This window comes from Colletes gigas, unplaced genomic scaffold (genome assembly GCF_013123115.1).
Source record: "Colletes gigas isolate AHSC1104 unplaced genomic scaffold, ASM1312311v1 Colletes_gigas_Sc00025, whole genome shotgun sequence".
NCBI lineage: Eukaryota > Metazoa > Arthropoda > Insecta > Hymenoptera > Colletidae > Colletes > Colletes gigas.
Genome location: NW_025106654.1, coordinates 1,828,353 through 1,845,362, shown reverse-complemented (window position 1 = coordinate 1,845,362; position 17,010 = coordinate 1,828,353). Strand labels below are relative to the sequence as shown.

At 45.4% G+C, this 17,010-nt stretch overlaps 2 protein-coding genes across 2 annotated transcripts in view; one reads left to right on the top strand and one right to left on the bottom strand.

Annotated features, from left to right (window-relative positions):
* LOC122401553 (A disintegrin and metalloproteinase with thrombospondin motifs 12-like) overlaps positions 1-6,515 on the top strand; it is a 30,716-nt gene extending 24,201 nt beyond the window's left edge. The window contains exons 10-16 of the mRNA XM_043403755.1: positions 2,058-2,267; positions 2,436-2,886; positions 2,996-3,113; positions 4,222-4,336; positions 5,123-5,373; positions 5,657-5,871; positions 6,241-6,515. Of these exons, the coding sequence (XP_043259690.1) occupies positions 2,058-2,267; positions 2,436-2,886; positions 2,996-3,113; positions 4,222-4,336; positions 5,123-5,373; positions 5,657-5,871; positions 6,241-6,515 (1,635 nt within the window). The remainder of the gene's footprint in view (positions 1-2,057; positions 2,268-2,435; positions 2,887-2,995; positions 3,114-4,221; positions 4,337-5,122; positions 5,374-5,656; positions 5,872-6,240) is intronic.
* Positions 6,516-6,632: 117 nt separating this feature from the next.
* Positions 6,633-16,620, bottom strand: LOC122401552 (A disintegrin and metalloproteinase with thrombospondin motifs 7-like). Its single transcript, XM_043403754.1, has 18 exons — positions 16,514-16,620; positions 15,602-15,992; positions 13,991-14,156; positions 13,348-13,649; positions 13,138-13,262; positions 12,882-13,028; positions 12,481-12,627; positions 12,255-12,399; positions 11,421-11,513; positions 10,575-10,784; positions 10,217-10,453; positions 9,307-9,430; positions 9,046-9,172; positions 8,830-8,950; positions 8,577-8,720; positions 7,738-7,856; positions 7,332-7,501; positions 6,633-7,198 (listed from the first exon to the last, which is right to left on the bottom strand). The coding sequence occupies exons 1-18, from the start codon at positions 16,618-16,620 to the stop codon at positions 6,633-6,635; spliced, it is 3,441 nt and encodes a 1,146-aa protein (XP_043259689.1).
* Positions 16,621-17,010: the final 390 nt, after the last annotated feature.

Below are 17,010 nucleotides of genomic sequence, written 5' to 3'. Positions count from 1 at the left end.
GACCAAATGCATTTATAAAGGGTATCGTGCCAAGGATTGAAAAAAATCTTATTTCTATACGTTTTACTTAAATGGAATACGTATAACGGGTATCCTCTATGAAAGGTATCTGTAGGGGATACAGGTTTGCCGTAAGGAGGCACCATCTGCCGCCCAGCAGGTAAACCTTCTACCTTCTCGGAGGTCTGCTTTATCCGTTTACGAAAATACTATACACGTTGGATCGTGCGTCGTTTAGATAATCAACGGGGAAAACCGGGGCTGGATATCGTTTCGCGATATCGCAATCGTCACGAAACCGGCCCACCGCTATCATCCGCCAATTCGATCGCGTTTCATTTTCAGAGCTGCGAGGCCCTCAGGTGCTCCATTCCGGGAAAAGGTTGCGTGTCTGCGAGGAAACCACCCGCCGAGGGTACGCGCTGCGGGGAGAACAGAGTAAATTATCGCCGGGAAAAAAACACAAAGGCTAATTAGCGAATATCCGCCGAGCACATCTATCGTGGAATTTCACTCGGCTAATGAAATTCCAAAAAGATTTTTCCGATTACCCGTATCGCCCCGGCACTTTGCGTTCAGATCACCTGAAACTCGCGATCCGTTAACTCTTTTATGTTAATATTCTCTCCCGTGCTGGGTAATTAGGACGAGAATGTTTTTAAAATAAAAGACGATTAGGTAGGTAACGAGGTTCGTGCGAAAAAATGGTGTAATATTTTAAATATGAACAGCGACACCCATTCTTCCGGGCAATTTGCTGCTCGAAGCAAGAAATATCAGATTTTTTTTTTTCTTCGATCTACGATTTATCGTGGCAATCTCTATTGCTCGCAATTAACGAGGCCATTTACATATTCGAGGCGCGCGGAGCTTTAGTCGGAGTAACGGTGGGCATAAAAGGGTTAACGGTCTAACGTATCCGAGGGTCGAAGGTAAGCTTTATTCCCCTTGGCGTCGCCGATTGCGAAAGAATTATACGCTCTCCACCGTGGGAATGATACATATTATTTAGATATAAGATAATCCTCTATAAACACGTCACGAAGCACTTTACGAGCAGACTTTTGCAAGAAACTGGTCTAGTAGGATTCAGCGGTAAAACCACCGGATAAAAAACACACTATCTCTCTCTCTCTCTCTCTCTCTCTCTTTCTCGACTGTTTGAATTTCAATGCGACTCCGATTAAGACGTTGTGCCCGAGACATGCGAGCAGTTGTTTTTCGCGCGGCTTCCACCTCGCGCACGCTCTATATCACGATCGCAAGCCACTGAATACTCGATCGAGCTGCGTTTGCTTGTTCCTTTTACGCGACTCAAAATAATTAGACGATATCGCGTTTGGAGCACGAACAGAATATCAGATAGCGAGGAATGAAACAATTATCGAGCAGAAAAGAAAGCTGAGCAATGGTGGAGGAATATGACTTAGGAAAAGTTAAATACCTATCGAAATCATCCAATAATCAATCGAAGTAGAAAAATAGAAATTTTGAAACGGTGTGTTTCGAAACAGGATATGCTTGATCGTAAGCTAGAAAATGTCTGTTAGGGTAAAATACTATCGACGTGTTCGGACACCATCGTTCATAGCGTGAATTTTCACGTATCTGCGGCTTTTCCAACATCACGGTTACGTCGATTATTGAAAAATATTTTCGGCCTCGACCCGTCACGTACCAGAGCGTGATCAAACGACCGCAACCAGTGCTCCTCGCGATAAATTGATTTTTCCATTCAAGGAAAAATGAGTCGGCGACGTGACGCTCTCACGAAAGAGAGATATATTTAAATTTTTTATTCGAGCGCTATTAGATTCGTCAACTGTCTGCGATTCCACGTCGAACCGAATCGTTTCATTTTGTTGTACTTTGACCGGATTCGCAAAAATTATGATAACGTTGATAAGTTCTTCCATCTTTGCGCTATAATTTCTGTGCTGCATCGACGACGCAAAGGGTAACGCGGAAATGTACGTTGGAAATTTGATGGCTAGCGGCGTGATTAACTTGAACATCGTAAGTGTACTGGCCAGACTGTCGGATAATTAATTTTGCAGTGGTGTTACGAAATGAAATGCCTGATGGTCGGCGAACGTCCAGGGGCCGTGGACGGCGGTTGGGGCGGCTGGTCGCCTTGGAGTCGATGCTCCCGAAGTTGCGGTTCCGGCGTGGCTTTCTCGATCAGACGATGCAATAGTCCGTCGCCGTCCAATGGCGGAACTTACTGTTACGGGGACCGAAAACGCCATAAAATTTGCGCCTCTATCGTTAGTGGTATTACTAAAAATTAATCGCGCTTCGATAAATCGTCGCGACCTCCATCCGTGACGGGAAGTTTTGAACGTTACGAACCGTAAATCCGACTACTACGTTGAAACGTTTCTGCAAAGGTAGATAGAATGTTCGATACTGCCAAAACTTGTATCGATTTTCAGCCCTGCGACACGGACGCGCCGTCGTTTCGCGACGTTCAGTGCTCGGAGTTTAATAACTGGATCTTCCCGGAAGACGGCAAAGTTCACCGATGGACGACTTACAATCTGCCAGAGAGTAACTACCGCGTCGCGAACGATCCGCCAGCGTCTACCGATAGTTCCCTAATGGACTCGATTGACCGCAAAACAGATCTGAGGGCTTCCGAAAATCCCTGCTCCCTTTATTGCCTGAGCGAGACCAACTTGGTGGCGTCCCTGAGACCGAAAGTCATCGATGGCACCACCTGCTACAGAGGCATACGGGATATTTGCATAGGAGGGCTCTGCAAAGGAATACCCTGTGATCTGAATATGGAGTCGAACGCCGTCGAAGACGCGTGCGGCGTTTGCAAGGGCAACGGAACTTCCTGCAAACCGATCCAAGGGACCATAACGATCGAGGCGGCGTCTCGTGAGTCTATATTTTCCTTCCGTGTCGTTGCTTTTCTATTTACTTCGAAACTAAACTATAAAATATTGAAAAGATATAATAATCGAGAGGAAAAAACTTTAAATGGCAGAACCGAAGAAAATAATAGACGTCCCGGCTGGATCGACGAACGTTCGGATCGAAGAACTCGAACCCACGAGATCCAGGATAATGGTGCGAACCGCGGATAGGAAACCGTTGATCGATGGGTAAATCGACTTTAGCGATAAATGCTCCGCGTGAACTCGAAACTGGTGGAAGATTGGGTATCGATGGTTCGTTTAATTAAATACGTGTTTTCTACTTCCCATACGCGACCATTTTATTTCGTAAATAAAATGCAAGGTAGGACATTCGAATTCGAAGCACAGTTTACGAATGGCCACTGTGAATTCTATTCTTGCTGAATAATCCGGTGCACCGAGTGCTTGCACTCGTTGAATATTGTATGGATAGAGTAACAGCTCATGAAGCATTCTCCAGACAAGAGTGATACATATTCCTATAGCATCGAATATCATTTTTACACTGGTTCAGAGATCATCTTCTATCGAGTAATAACTTTTAAGGGCGTCGTTGTGAAAGGGAGATTATACTCTTTAAATTTATGGTGGTTTTGGTTGCATAAAATATGTTTCAAACATTCGGGAGTCGTTTGAATTTGAAACATTTTTTTTGAACTGAAACCATCTTGACTTTATCTTTACTATGTCTCTTCGTTGAACTAACGAGTAAATCCTCGATCTCGTCTTTGCTAAAGCGTGGTATTACTATTGGTTCAGCGTAAGAAAACGTGGAGTTGCTTTCTGTATGAAATAGAGCAGGCAGAGATCGAAATACGCACCCGACGAGAAAACAAATTTGCGACCCGCGGTCGCTGTCCGCAGTGAAAGCGTTAAAGTAGAACGAGACGTCTGACCAGACTGAGTTATTATCGTACCGTTCTGTTATTTGCTTAACCCTTTGACTGCGGAAGGCGTATATGTACGACCAATAAATATTTTTCACTGCGAGACATTTACTGTTTTACTAAACTGGCAACAGTATCGGGGTTGTTGTTGTCGCATATAGACCGATCGAACAACCGGATTTTTATTCCCAATAATCGAGTAAGGACGGTATTAATATTTTTACAACCCGATAGTAAACTAAACTGCCTTTGGGTCGAAACATTTACAAACGAGATCGAGAGATCGTTACCTACGGCTAGTTACTTACTGTAACCAACTTCCATATCTCGACGACCGTAACAAAGGAATAGTCTGAATAAAAGATTCACCACACACGCACACATATCATCGTATATGATTGTTTCAGAGATCGTTTAGGAATGTTCGAGGTGGCGGGCACGAAGGCGTGGCTAGGAACAATAAGACCGAACCAGGAGGCTCTCAACATACCAGGGCCCGTCATGGCGGACTTGGCTGTATTGGTAAACATAACGAACGCGATCCGCTAATTAGCAGGTAGGACAGATCGATAAGGTATCTCGAACAAGGTGTCCGGGTGTGGACAGTTCTTATCTGTTCGCGCAACACCTTCGCCGCGATGGCGAAACGAAAAGGGCCTGGTTCCTTGGGTCCGTGCGTCGCGACGTATCGTCTAATTGCTCTCAGCAGACCGACGTATGCGCATACCAGATATTATTACCACCGGTGACACCTACGCGACCCACAGCCGTAAAACTTTTGCATTCGTTGATCAGAACGAACCTCGCGTTCTCCTATCTGGTATTTCATGCCGCGGGTAACGAACGAACGACTCTGGGAATGTTACTCAAATCTAATTAGCTCTCTCGGTGTGCGTTTCATCGAGCCATTTCACCGCGATATAACTCTTGGCACTGGGTAACGCGCGTACCTCGACGATTCCCTTTAATTTTCAGCAAAATCGTTTATTCAAAAGACGCACGACGCAAAGTGAAAAGAATCTCTAGATCGATAAAAATTCACTTCTGAAAATGTACGACTCGCGCTGGTCGTGTTTCTATCGCGTCGCATTCAATTTCGACGCTGCCGAGGCTCTTGCCAGGAGACCAACTTTTTCAAGATTTCGTATTTCGCCGTGTAATCGCGACACTCTTTTGCGAGATAGATTCGTCTTTCACCGAACAAATAATTGTCGGGGCCGTATTATCGCTACTGACTTTAGAAAAGTAATTCTATCCACGGCAACTTGACATAATTATGTCGACCCGGCGCGTTGTGTCGTCCAATAGATTCTACCGAAAGAGAACGCGACGGTGAAGTATTCGTTGGGTCTGAAAGAAAAGAGCCCTCGTAAGGCGGAATTCGCGTGGGGATTCGTCGACTGGGAAGAGTGCAGCGCGAATTGCGGGCCCGGTGAACAGATTTCCAAGCCCCGTTGCCTGGAAAAACTCGCCGGGTTGGTGGATGACTCGTTTTGCAAGAACGTTGCGAAACCAGAGGCAAAAGTCAAACCATGTCATCGAGCGCCCTGCTTACCGAGGTTAGCAGAAGCTGTTCATTAAATATACGAATATTTTTAATTGAGAAAGGAACCGAAAATAGTGAATAGCGAAATATTTAGATTTCTCCGCGAAATTTATTTAATATCAATAGAAACAGTCTCTTCTCGAGCACCGTTCTATAAAAACTATGGAAATGATGATGATTTGCGCTGATAAATATATCCTAGTTTTCATTCGCTGCTGCATATCTTCGTCCAGGTTGATGTTACTTGGATAGATCAGAGTATCGGTCTAATTTAAAGATAATCGCCGTTATCGTAGATGGATGATCGGTGACTGGCAAGGCTGTGCATCTTGCGTTCCCGACTGCGAGAGGAGACGAGCCGTCAAATGCGTGCGTCCCGTTGGCTACGCCGAGCAGGATGTAGATATTATCGCCGACAGCTATTGTCACGGACCGAAACCGAAGGATCGAGAGTCCTGTGGCGGTCGTCGGAGACGGGACGATGTCCTGGCACGCCAAGGGAAGAACAAAAGTACGAGCTATACCGTGTACTCTGCGAAGCACCGAGGTCGTCTCGTCGAGAAATCGAACGACACCATCGAAAACGAACGTGCACTTGGCACGAACGACGCGTTAAAGTCCTCCTTCTTTGGCGTACGATGCTCGTTCTCATTGTCATACTTCGATGCGTTGGAACGCAGGAAATTGAGCCCGAGGATTTGCACACTCCGCGAGGCCAATGATTACGACGCATCGTGAGTCGACGATACGTCGTCGATCGCTATGCAGGGCCAGGTAGAAGAATGAAAATCGTACGACGATGTTGCAACTTCCAAAGCCTAGGCTCGATCAGTCGTCTATCGTTGTCGAGTTAAACAACTAATTTTCTTTCGCTTTCCAGTTGAGCAAACTACAGAAAATGCGTCCGGAAAACACCAACGCGAGACAACGAAATCGCAAGACGCGAAGGAGAACGAAGCGATAGTCGACAAGGAGAATATCGGTAACTTAACGCTGACAATTTTCTTGGAACGCGACGAAGAGAATGGCGCGATTAACTTTCCGAAGGACTTTGAACCTCAACCTCCTGCGAACAGTACAGTGTTTACTTTGGTTGGAATGGACGCGGTTAGGTATATAGAGAAAATACAGGAGGACAGAGTCGGTTCCAAATAAACAGAATATGTTTATTCCTAAAAGAAATGGCACGTGTTTAATAAAGGAAAAGGGAAAAGTATTCTCTGTATCTCTTAACGCTACATACATAATTGTACAATGAACGATAGTCGATTTTCACTGGTCCGCGTCGTCCACGATCCTCGCCAAACGATCGTAAGTCGAGTTCCGTGGGGGGGAATATGGCGGAGGCGTCCCGTTCGGAAAGGTGAGCTTTTCGATTTTCTGGATGGCTTGCAGTCCCTTGTAAACCTTTTCGCGAGTGGTGTCGATACTCATGCCGACAAGGTCGCCCGTTTCCCGGTACGCCTTGTCCGACAAATTCGATTGAAGGTTCTCCTCCATGTATGGAGCCTCGATCAGAACGACATTCTCGACCGGCACCGAGTCCTTGACGATCGATCCAGGCTTCGGCGTGGTGAAATTTCTCTCCGAAACGCAGGTGTTGCGTTTCGTCTTCTCCTCCTGAACGACCGACCAGTCGCGAAGAAGCTGCCGGAAGTCCGGCGCGTCGGCCTCGCGCGATACCTTCTCCAAGTACCGCGCCATGCTCAGATCCACGAACGCGTCGATCCTCTTCGCCCGGTCCTCCGCCGGCATCGACTGCTTTTCTTTCGCGACCCCCAGCTCTCCGTTCGCGTTCCGGGCCTTTTTTGGGCAGCTCTTCCTGCACGGCCTCTTCCCTGGTAGGAAATGCCGTGAGAACGGTATCTTAGCTTTCAAGTATGATGCAAAGGATAATGGTAAAAGTAATTTTTTAAGGTGGTCGTTCGAATCGGAAAGTACTATTTCGAAAGTAATTATCGACATTCTTACCAACGCATTCTTCTTTTTGCTTGGGCACGCGACCTTTGCACGCGTCCAAATTTGCTTGGACGTCGTCTTCGCCGGAACGAGCAGCTGGCCTCACGCACTGCACTTTCCGATGCTTAAATCCCTTTTTACCGTCGCAAGCGCTGCATTTGCTCCATTGACTCACTCGCCACCTTCAAATATCGACGATTTTAGTTTAATAACCGAACACATTCTCGCAAAGAAGGTACAGCGAGTAAACTAGGCCTGAAATATCAGCCTCTGATTCCATTAATCGTGAGAAAGAAAATAAATATTGTATCTAACCGTATACAAAGGAGCTTCGATCGCGTGTCTTCGATTCGATCGGATCATGGTTTGCCTATATCGATTTCAGTACATATATCATTCAATTTGTAATTGCACTTACTTGGCTGGACATGGCGTCGTATTACAGTTGCGGCTTTTCGATTCCGGGCGTTGTGTACCCTGACAGAAGCTTGGACTAACTTTTCCACCATGCTCTTCGAGACACGATGGTTCGGAAATCTGTATTCGTTAAAGTAGAATCCCGAAACCAAACGATAAAATTTTACATAGATTTTTGCGACATAAATTTGTCCGTGAACAGTTACGTCGATATTGTTTGTTCCGTGATTTAGTAGCGTAAACGCGAACGAGCTACAAGAAAGCGCGAAAATATCGAAGGGGAATAGATTCTCGTGTAAACGTTTAACCAAACGAGATTGATTAATATTTGAAAGCTTGTTGAGCCAGGAAAATAAACGGATTCTGCCGGGATTACTCTAGCAATCTACGAGATCGTTAGTTTACTTATTTAGAGTCATTTACATTTTGTCTATTCGTCGGTTATGGTTGACGCAAGAAATATCAGGAAACATTAACGCATACGCCCGTTCCTGGATGAAAAAGACGCGCTGAAGCATGATACCGACACGAATACCTGTTAGTTGGAACACCTGCTTTAATCGTATCTATTTCGTAGTCATCTGTAAGTTGATACGCTGAACTATCAAGATATATCAGTGATTCTACGGGCGAGTGTAATCGCGCATTGAAGTTACCGGATAAAATACAAAGTTTAGTACCTGAAACGCTAGCAGCTTTCCGAAAGAATTTAAATTCTTTCGGAAGCTACATAGACGCGGGATAATATATTCAAAAAATACTCGTCGCCATTTGAAAGGATTTAAAATTCATTTCCAACTTAAACGAATCTGCAGGATTTGATCGTTCTACAATAATTACCATTGTACCGCCGTCACATTTCGCGCTGCACTCGGACCACTCTATAAAATCCCATATGTATTTCGGGGTGTACGTCGTATCGGTCGTCATTATGGAATACGAATATCGTACACCAGGGTTTTCCATCACTCGATGGAACACGTACTGCAATCGTTGCAACAATAAACTATTAATACGTGCATTTTGAGGGAATTCAATTGAACGATACATATTACAGAAACGTAGGCGAAACTACGAACAACATGCGACTTACTTCTATTCGAATGTCCTCGTCTATCGGTCCTTTTATTTCGATTTGCTCTTGCGACGGCTGGGGGTGCAAATAAATAATGAGAGCTTTCGCGCATGGGTAATCGCCGCTTCGTTCTTCGGTCCTATAATCGTTAGAGACATTTATTCGTTTAATACGTAACCGATATACTTCATTCTCAGCCAATTTCAATTATAATGCATCGATGAAAATAATTACATGTTCGCGTTTAAACAGTAGGTTTTATCTTTCTCGAGTCTCACTGCCAAGTTATTCTTGCATGGCTTGTTCTCCGACACGTGAATGCTGCGTGCACCCTTAGGAATCGTCACTACCTTCCAATATCCTGTTACGTACATCGTTAGAACATATTTTACATTTCTCTAGTATTCTCAGTATTAATACATTATGGTACATATTTCCAAAGTGTGGAAGTGTTTCCGATTAAAAAAGTTTCATAATAAAAGGGATATAATTTACGCTCGTCCACGTTTATTGTATCGAAGAGACCCTCTATCCTCTTACACTTCGTACCGTCGCCCTTGCAAATGCCACATTTGTCTTCGATAGCGTTGGAATCCAGCTGCCAATCGCAACCAACTTTCTAGAATAACATTCGTATTTACGTTTACCTTTCGACTATTAAGTATATTCGCGAATGACGGAAGTACGGAAGGTTCGTAATTGTGTCATAAAATATCCGCCTAAAGTGCAATTCCAGAATTTCCTTTTAATTATAATATAAGGATACAACGAAACCCTTAATCGATGTCATATTACTCACTAGCGATCGTCGGTACGTGATTTCGCCACTATGTAATTACTACCAAGCAACGTGTAATCGTTGGTAATTTCGTTTAAAAATTTGCAAGATTGCTATTAATAGCCTCTGGCAACGGCGACTGAAAAAACATGCAGGCGCGTCGGTATTTGTATCGACGCTTATATTTTTTAAAAACTCAAAGTGTACGCTAGTGGAGCAGTTTCAGTTAATTAAATATTTGAACACGTATTTCTGTATATTTTTATTGTATATTGTTGTATATTTTTCATTCGTAAAACACGCATAAGGATGCTTCGCCAATGTGTATTTACGAGCATATCGCGTATGACTTTACACGAGTTTGTAGATGTTTGATTTTGCGAAATGCTTCGTGTTTGGCTAAGCTCTTCGTAGATAGCCGAGTTCGTACTGTTTGTCTTAACAAACAGGACACGAATCCTTCCGCATACAGTTACTATATACTTTCAGGGCATTAGTTAGCAAAATACCCCTTTCGAATAGATTCCAAAGTAACGTCGTTATCGTAAAAGTCTCGACTCTATTGGACGTCGTACTAGAAATATATTTTGTCTACGAAAAGTAACGTTAAGAAAAAGGTTCCGTTACCTTGCATGTGCCCCCGATGCACATGTTATTCGTTCCAGGAGTGCAGGGTGTCGAATCATTTACTACCGACGAGATTTTAACGTAGCTGTGCTGCTCGTTGATGCAGTACAACTCGCAGGGATCAACCTTCGGATTGATGTAAACAAACCATTGATGGATCCCGTCGCTCAAAACCTGTTCGTTGTTCCATTTCGCGCATTGTACCGCACGGAACGATGGCTTTGCAATATCGCAGGACTGCACGATTAGAAAATAGTCGATTTTCGAAAAGAAATTTTATTACAATTCCCTAAATATACCAGAAGACACGGATAAACGTGTCAGGTATAGATTTACAAGGATAATTTATATAATTTACTTGGATGTTGCAAATGGCAATCTTCTTCCTCATGCCGATGCAATATCTGCCTCCGTTGGATGGGACCGGATGGTCGCATTCCCTCTCGGCGGTTTTGATCCCACCCCCGCAGGTTCTGCTGCAACTCGACATGGGGCCCCATGCACCCCAACCGCCATTAACCGCCTTTGGTCGAGTCCCTATATCCACGCATTCCTTGTGGATGCACCACTGAGAACACGCAAACTCTTTATTCTCCGCCTTTGCATCGCCTCACAGTGTTATCTCCTAACCAATAAACGTTACATTTGTAGCATTAGGTATCTGGAAGTAATATAGCAACGTACCAAAATTGAAGCAAGGCTCTTTCTCCTCGAAAGGAAAACACCGACTGAGAATTATAAATAATGCACGGAATCTAAATAGCACATTGTACGGTTCTATGGGGTTTGTAGCACCAATTATAGTTAATATCAACATTCACGGAATTATCAGAGTGATACCAGCTACGAGTATAATGTACGCCCCCGTACAATAGCTTTTGCTTCTCACAACAGATTCGAGATTTCGTAGGGGGCTGTTGTTCGTACAAGTATTTCCTGTTTACGGTAGCATTGTGTCCGGAGCTGCTTTGTGCGCTTTTGCGCGAGTTCGCGTGACGAAGATTTTGAATTATTCCGTATCGCCCAGGCCCCTTTCTCTCGTACGTTTCTATCGTAATCACCCGCGAAGAATGCATACGAGAGAAGTTATTAACGCTTCTTCTATAAAATATGTTAAAAATCTCCTAGTCTTGGATCCTAATTTAATTGCATTCGTGTAAATTGATATCGTCGACTTTGCAGCCGACAGATCTGTTCTACGAACCTTGTTCTCGCCGCATTTCGTTCCGTCGGCCATGGGACTCCCGCGGGAGAAACAACTCGAATTGGACTGGCACCACAGAAGGCTGCAATCCGGCTGTTGAAATATACGTACATTTGTTCACGAGCTTGATAGTACAACTACGTAATACTACAAACAATTAAAATCGTGATTTGCTTGATCCCGGATTCGTAAGCATAAATCTGACAAATACAATGGATAAGGTGTACATGTCCCGTAAATAGTGTAAGAACCGGAAATGTGGGGTAGCTGAGACGATTCTGAACAACAATTTCCTTTGCAAAAATGTCGGATGGGGCTTCGTTTTTGAATTATTAACGAAAAACACTGACCAATCTAAACTCGGAGAGCCACCGCGCCGGGTAGGTAGCAAGATGCGCGTTGAAGAAACGTCGAGGATCGAATACAAATAATTAAAAATACTACCACTATAATTGTTACCTAATTCGTTAATTACTACGTAATTAGTACGTAAATTACTAAATCGAATTTATTAATTATTTGTATTCGCTGTTTCCAAAGAAGAAGGAATAAAATCTCGGAATTTTTAGGAAATTAACCCTTCGCACCCGAGTGACGCTTCTCGCCAGAGTGTTTTAAAATTAAAATAAGAATTATCATCAGAAAATTAAATTTAATTAAATTCCTATTAAAAAGTATCGACGGCAGAATGTTACGCGACCGCAGCACAGGTGGCAAACTCGAACGTGCAATATTTTTAGTCCGGCGCACAGTTACAAGGTACGAATAAAAAATAATTTTTCCCCGACCGATTTTCGAATAGTACGCGTTTTCATGAGAATGTTTGTACCGTACCGACTTTGGACACACCACCGATCCAGGGATCATCATATCGCACTGAAATTCCGCGCCATACATTGCACCGGGCAACATGTTCGGGTACTTGAATTTCTCCGGTGGGTTTTTCGGGTCGTCGTTCAAACACTCGCCCAGGCCGGACCTGATGAATCGATACGAGCACCATTGACAATCGAAGAAAGCAAGAAACGGGGAGAATCGTTAAACGCGTCGGACAATTTACTCGAGTAACGTCGTTATAAACTTTCTGCTGCACTTGGACCATCGGACCGTGTAAATGAAGACGATAGGCGACATCACGAAGTAACTTCCGTCCTTGTCTTGCGGGGGACATCCGCTGATGTCTTCCTGATCGTGCGAGCAACCCATCCTGGAACAAAGACACACCTTGAGAAAGAAAGCTCTTTTTCTTCGTCTCGAGTCCCGTCTTTATTAACCCCTTCGTTGTTAAAACGTCGGTTTGTCGTTCGAACCGAGCTTTCGCAGAAAACGCGACGAAAGGTACACGCGAGAGTTCGTTAAACGAGCCAACGAGGCGAGAGAAGCTAGTTCGGGGAACGCCTATGGACACGTAGATAACAGCGAAAGGATTAAGCTTAGCAAAGGAACGTGCGTGGACAGTACACGTGACCAACTTCGTGGGCAATTACGATTCCAAGCAGCAGCCCGCTGTCTTCGTTGATAGAGGCTGCCTTCTCGGGATTACAGGCGGTTCCCACGAACGCCAAACCCATCAAGTTACAGTTCGTCCCTTCCGAACAAATGTCGTATCTGAAACACAAATTTTCCCGAGAGAATCGACAAACGTACGAGTACGATTCCACGATGAACCGGTCGTTCGTTGAATCGTAATCCTTTGAAATTAAAATTAAAGTCGTACCTGGTTACGAGAACACCTATGTCGTAATGATTGGGGTGAGTGGGATCCGGCGGGTTCATTTTATTCGACCACGCGGCGAAACTGTCCAACGTCTCTTCCGCTGCGGGACTAATCATCAAATCTATCTACGGGAAAACGATTTTTATGAGAGAATACGATCGTAAATAGTATGCGTGTTAGTCGACGAATCTTTCGTTAGTTTTCCATTACCTCTTCCTTCTCCTTTTCTAAATATATCATGCGAACGACGACAACGTCTATTTGATTGCCGCTGGAGCTGTCGTGATAAAAGTCCGACACCATGTTCATGATCGTCAACAGATATTGTTCGTAGTTGGTGTTGTTGTGGAAGTCGAGAAACCTCCTGTCCGCGACCAATCCAATCTCTATGTACCGATGTATACTGTGAGTTTGAGAAGCGACCGACTCTCGTTTCGCATCCACGGAATTATCCTGCATTAGCTGCTTCTGTCGTTTGGCCAACTGTTCCGCCCACGCGGCCTCCCAGTTATCTACCCCGGGGAACGAACCAAATATCTTGACATCGATAATTACACGTGCATAGTTCTTTTTTTAAATACGAAAAAAGGCCTAAAAATTGCACGTCTGGTCGGGGTTAGGGGATAGCCTCTCAAGCTACGGTCGCTTTTCAACGCAAAACGGTATACGCGAAAGATATGTTTCGAGCGTGCTCCGGGTAACGTATTGCACTCGTACGAACGTGACTTTACTTTTTTATATTACTGTTGCAAATGTTCGTCTCGTTCCACCGTTATCTTTGTTTCTCAATCTTCGTATGATCGTTGTGTATTTAGAGAAACAGTTCGTAGAAAAGAAAATTGGTGAAACTAACCGCTGGTCCCGCAATGCCACTTGGAGGGGTCGTCGTGTTTGGCGTCGTTTTCGTGCGGGGCGTCTCGTTTGTAGGCGATGTGAACGTGTTGGCCATCCGGCTCCGCATCGGCTTCGTACACCGGCTCGATGAAGTACCGACCGTGATTGGTTTGCACGTAACCGGCCTGCACGCGATCCACACGCATTTATCCTTCTCATTAATCACCGTTATTGTAAATAAGACGTCGAATGGAGCCACGAGAAAGAAAGCCGCGGCGGGCGAGGGCGAACGAGCATCGAATCAGCGACGATTAACGCCGAACTTGTAATTGGAGTTTTGCTTTCCGGGCGAGCATTAATTCGCAAAACGGCGAGCGTGCTCCCCGCAACAATCGCGTTTTGATGGAGCACGGCGCCACCCTACTCGTTCAAAGGTCGAATCCGTACCGAATTTCGCCCCGCGAATCACGATATTACGTGCAGGGCTATGGAAATTACAATCTACCGATCTCAATTACAGGGATCGGTTGCGCGTGCAACATTCATCCTAGATAGAACTAACGGTATAATTCAGAATGTTCCGCGCACTCCCCCAAGTGCAAACAAGCTACCGCTCGGTAATTCGCTGGAAATTGCGGCCTATTCAACGCCGAGGCCTGCGTGCCTCGATATTCGACAAAATTTACCGATTCAATAACGCGATGCGTGCCGATCCGATCCCTACGCAGCTACTTGCTAAACCAACTTATCGCTTCCACGCTCATGATGGAAAGACAACGCTATCTAAAGATTTTCTCGGGTTGATATTGTCAACACCCGTCTAACAAATTTCTGGCACTTGCTAATATGTACTTTCAAATAACAATATCAACAACACCGATACGATCTCTGTTAAGAAATAAAATGTTTGTTCATTAAACGACGAACGAGAACCGATCTGTTAAAGACTGTCTGTGGTTTATTAATCTTCGTTCTTTTCGTGGGCTCAGCCTACCTGTCGTCCCTTCGCTCGAGCAAATCGGTGGAAAAGTACACGTGGACGCGATTTGAAATTCATGTTTACGAATTACCATGTACAGTGGCCCATCATCGCGTTGCTTTCAACGAACCCCTACGACGAGTAGAATTAGTTGTCAACGGGAGGAGGAGATTATGCAGATCGCGTCTCGCAACGCGCCGCGGCAATTGCGTCAAGCTGAAAGCTGGCACGCCATTTCGGTACAATTCTCGGCAAGAGCGCCGTTGAATTACCCGTGAATCCGGTATTCTGAATCGCCGGCGAACGGTCCGGGAGAACGTGGGCGCGCGACGTCGCGTCGGCTCGTTTCAATAAAAAATTTACGATCAATCGGCTCGCCGAATCGACGACGTTTGCGAGCAACGGCGGCGATCTGTATGCAAAGCGTTATATTAATTTGCATCGTGATTAAACGCGTAATAAGAGGCTCCGTTTGCCTCGGAGAAACCAACGTTACGACCTCGTTCAGCGGATTTTGCAAAAAGATTTCGTGGACGTAAACTAATGCAACCGATAACGTTTGTTTCAGATGGATATTTCTTGTGTGCGACGAGCCGTGGCCAATCATAGGGGCAGGGAACGAAATTACAAAAGGAAGAGAAGTGTACCAACCACGCCGTCGCACAAAGACAGGGCAGCCTTGGACGCGTGGTGGCCCCTAACGAAGCCCCGATAATGGCACTGTCGATCAGGGGCTCTCTTGAATCGCACTGCCTCGTTCAGGTTGCTCCTGAAACCGGAGCCTCGCGTTTCGATCACCATGTCAGGAGAGATGAATTCGTGGTACGGGTTCAGCTCCACGTGGTGCTCGATCCCGTTGAAAGCCAGCACCAGGTGTAATTTATTAGCCTCGGGGTCCCTCTCCTCCTCGGTCGACCTCTTTCCGCGCTCGTTCGTCTCCCGCTGGTCGTAGAATTTCGGCAGACGGTACGTGTCGAACCTACCATCCTCGTGCACCCGTCTCGGTATCAGGAACTGCGGCTCGTGGACGTCTCTCGTGTACCTGAACCGGTAAATATCACGGAAGAAAGAGGTTTCGATCAAAGGGCGTTCCGTGAACGACGCAACTCCGCCGCTGGAAGACAATTTCGCGTTACGTTCGTTGTTATTATGTTTCTAAACGCTCTACGCATTAGAACGGCGTTAATACCGCTGGCTTTGTCTCTCGAAAATTGTTACCGTTTCGAATTCTTACGAGATACGGTCCCAAGTCAATAAATCAACGTATCTATCTATCTATTATCGCGAATGGCGCACCCGTTCGCAAAGACAAAGCGTCGTAAATCTCGACTGGACCGGGAGCGATCGTTCCGTGGCGACGCGCGTCTTAACAACGAAAGAACGCGACGAGAAAGATACGGTGGATTTTTCGGTCGAAACGCCGGTACTCGCGTGGCCAGAATGGCCAGAAGACACGATGGAATCTAGGAGGAAGCTCTGATCGACGCGAGACGAGAGTGCATCGACTCTCGAGGATTTTCCAGCGGTGGATCGATAACCTCTACGATTCGCGTATGCACTTACCTACCATGGTATACGTTTCCGGGGACGCGCGTGTACTTATCGAGTAGATCACTGTCCGCGGTCACGAGAATGCAGAAGAACGTCAGAAGTGCTTGGAATCCGTTCATGACAGGCTAATTTTTCGCGTACCATCTCCTGAAGTCGGCCAACGCTACGGGAACAACGAAATCCCCGCGCAATTGTTTCCGGCCAACGCCACGGATCAATTCCGCGCTGCGTCCACTTCCACGTTCGATTTAATATCTATTTTTTCGTAGAAACATCGATCCACCAAAGTCTTCGTACGATCGATAATAACAGGAATTTAAGGGCAATTAATATTTCCAGTCCCTGTCGACAATTAGCAAGAAACGACAATCGATCACTGTTCGCGGTCGAGAAGTATCTTATCGATAAGTCGAGGGACAATTTACTCTGTTACGAGCGAGGGCGAATATCGAATTCCTCGAATCCGATATCGAATATCGCGCGGCCGCCAGAGTGTCAATTCACTCCTC

Coding starts and splice junctions, on each gene's coding strand:
- LOC122401552 (XM_043403754.1), bottom strand. CDS start 16,620: ATGAACGGATTCCAAGCACTTCTGACGTTCTTCTGCATTCTCGTGACC. Junction 8,951..9,045: donor TACTGTTTAAACGCGAACAT/GTAATTATTTTC, acceptor TAACGATTATAG/GACCGAAGAACGAAGCGGCG. Junction 7,502..7,737: donor ACGACGCCATGTCCAGCCAA/GTAAGTGCAATT, acceptor CGATATTTGAAG/GTGGCGAGTGAGTCAATGGA.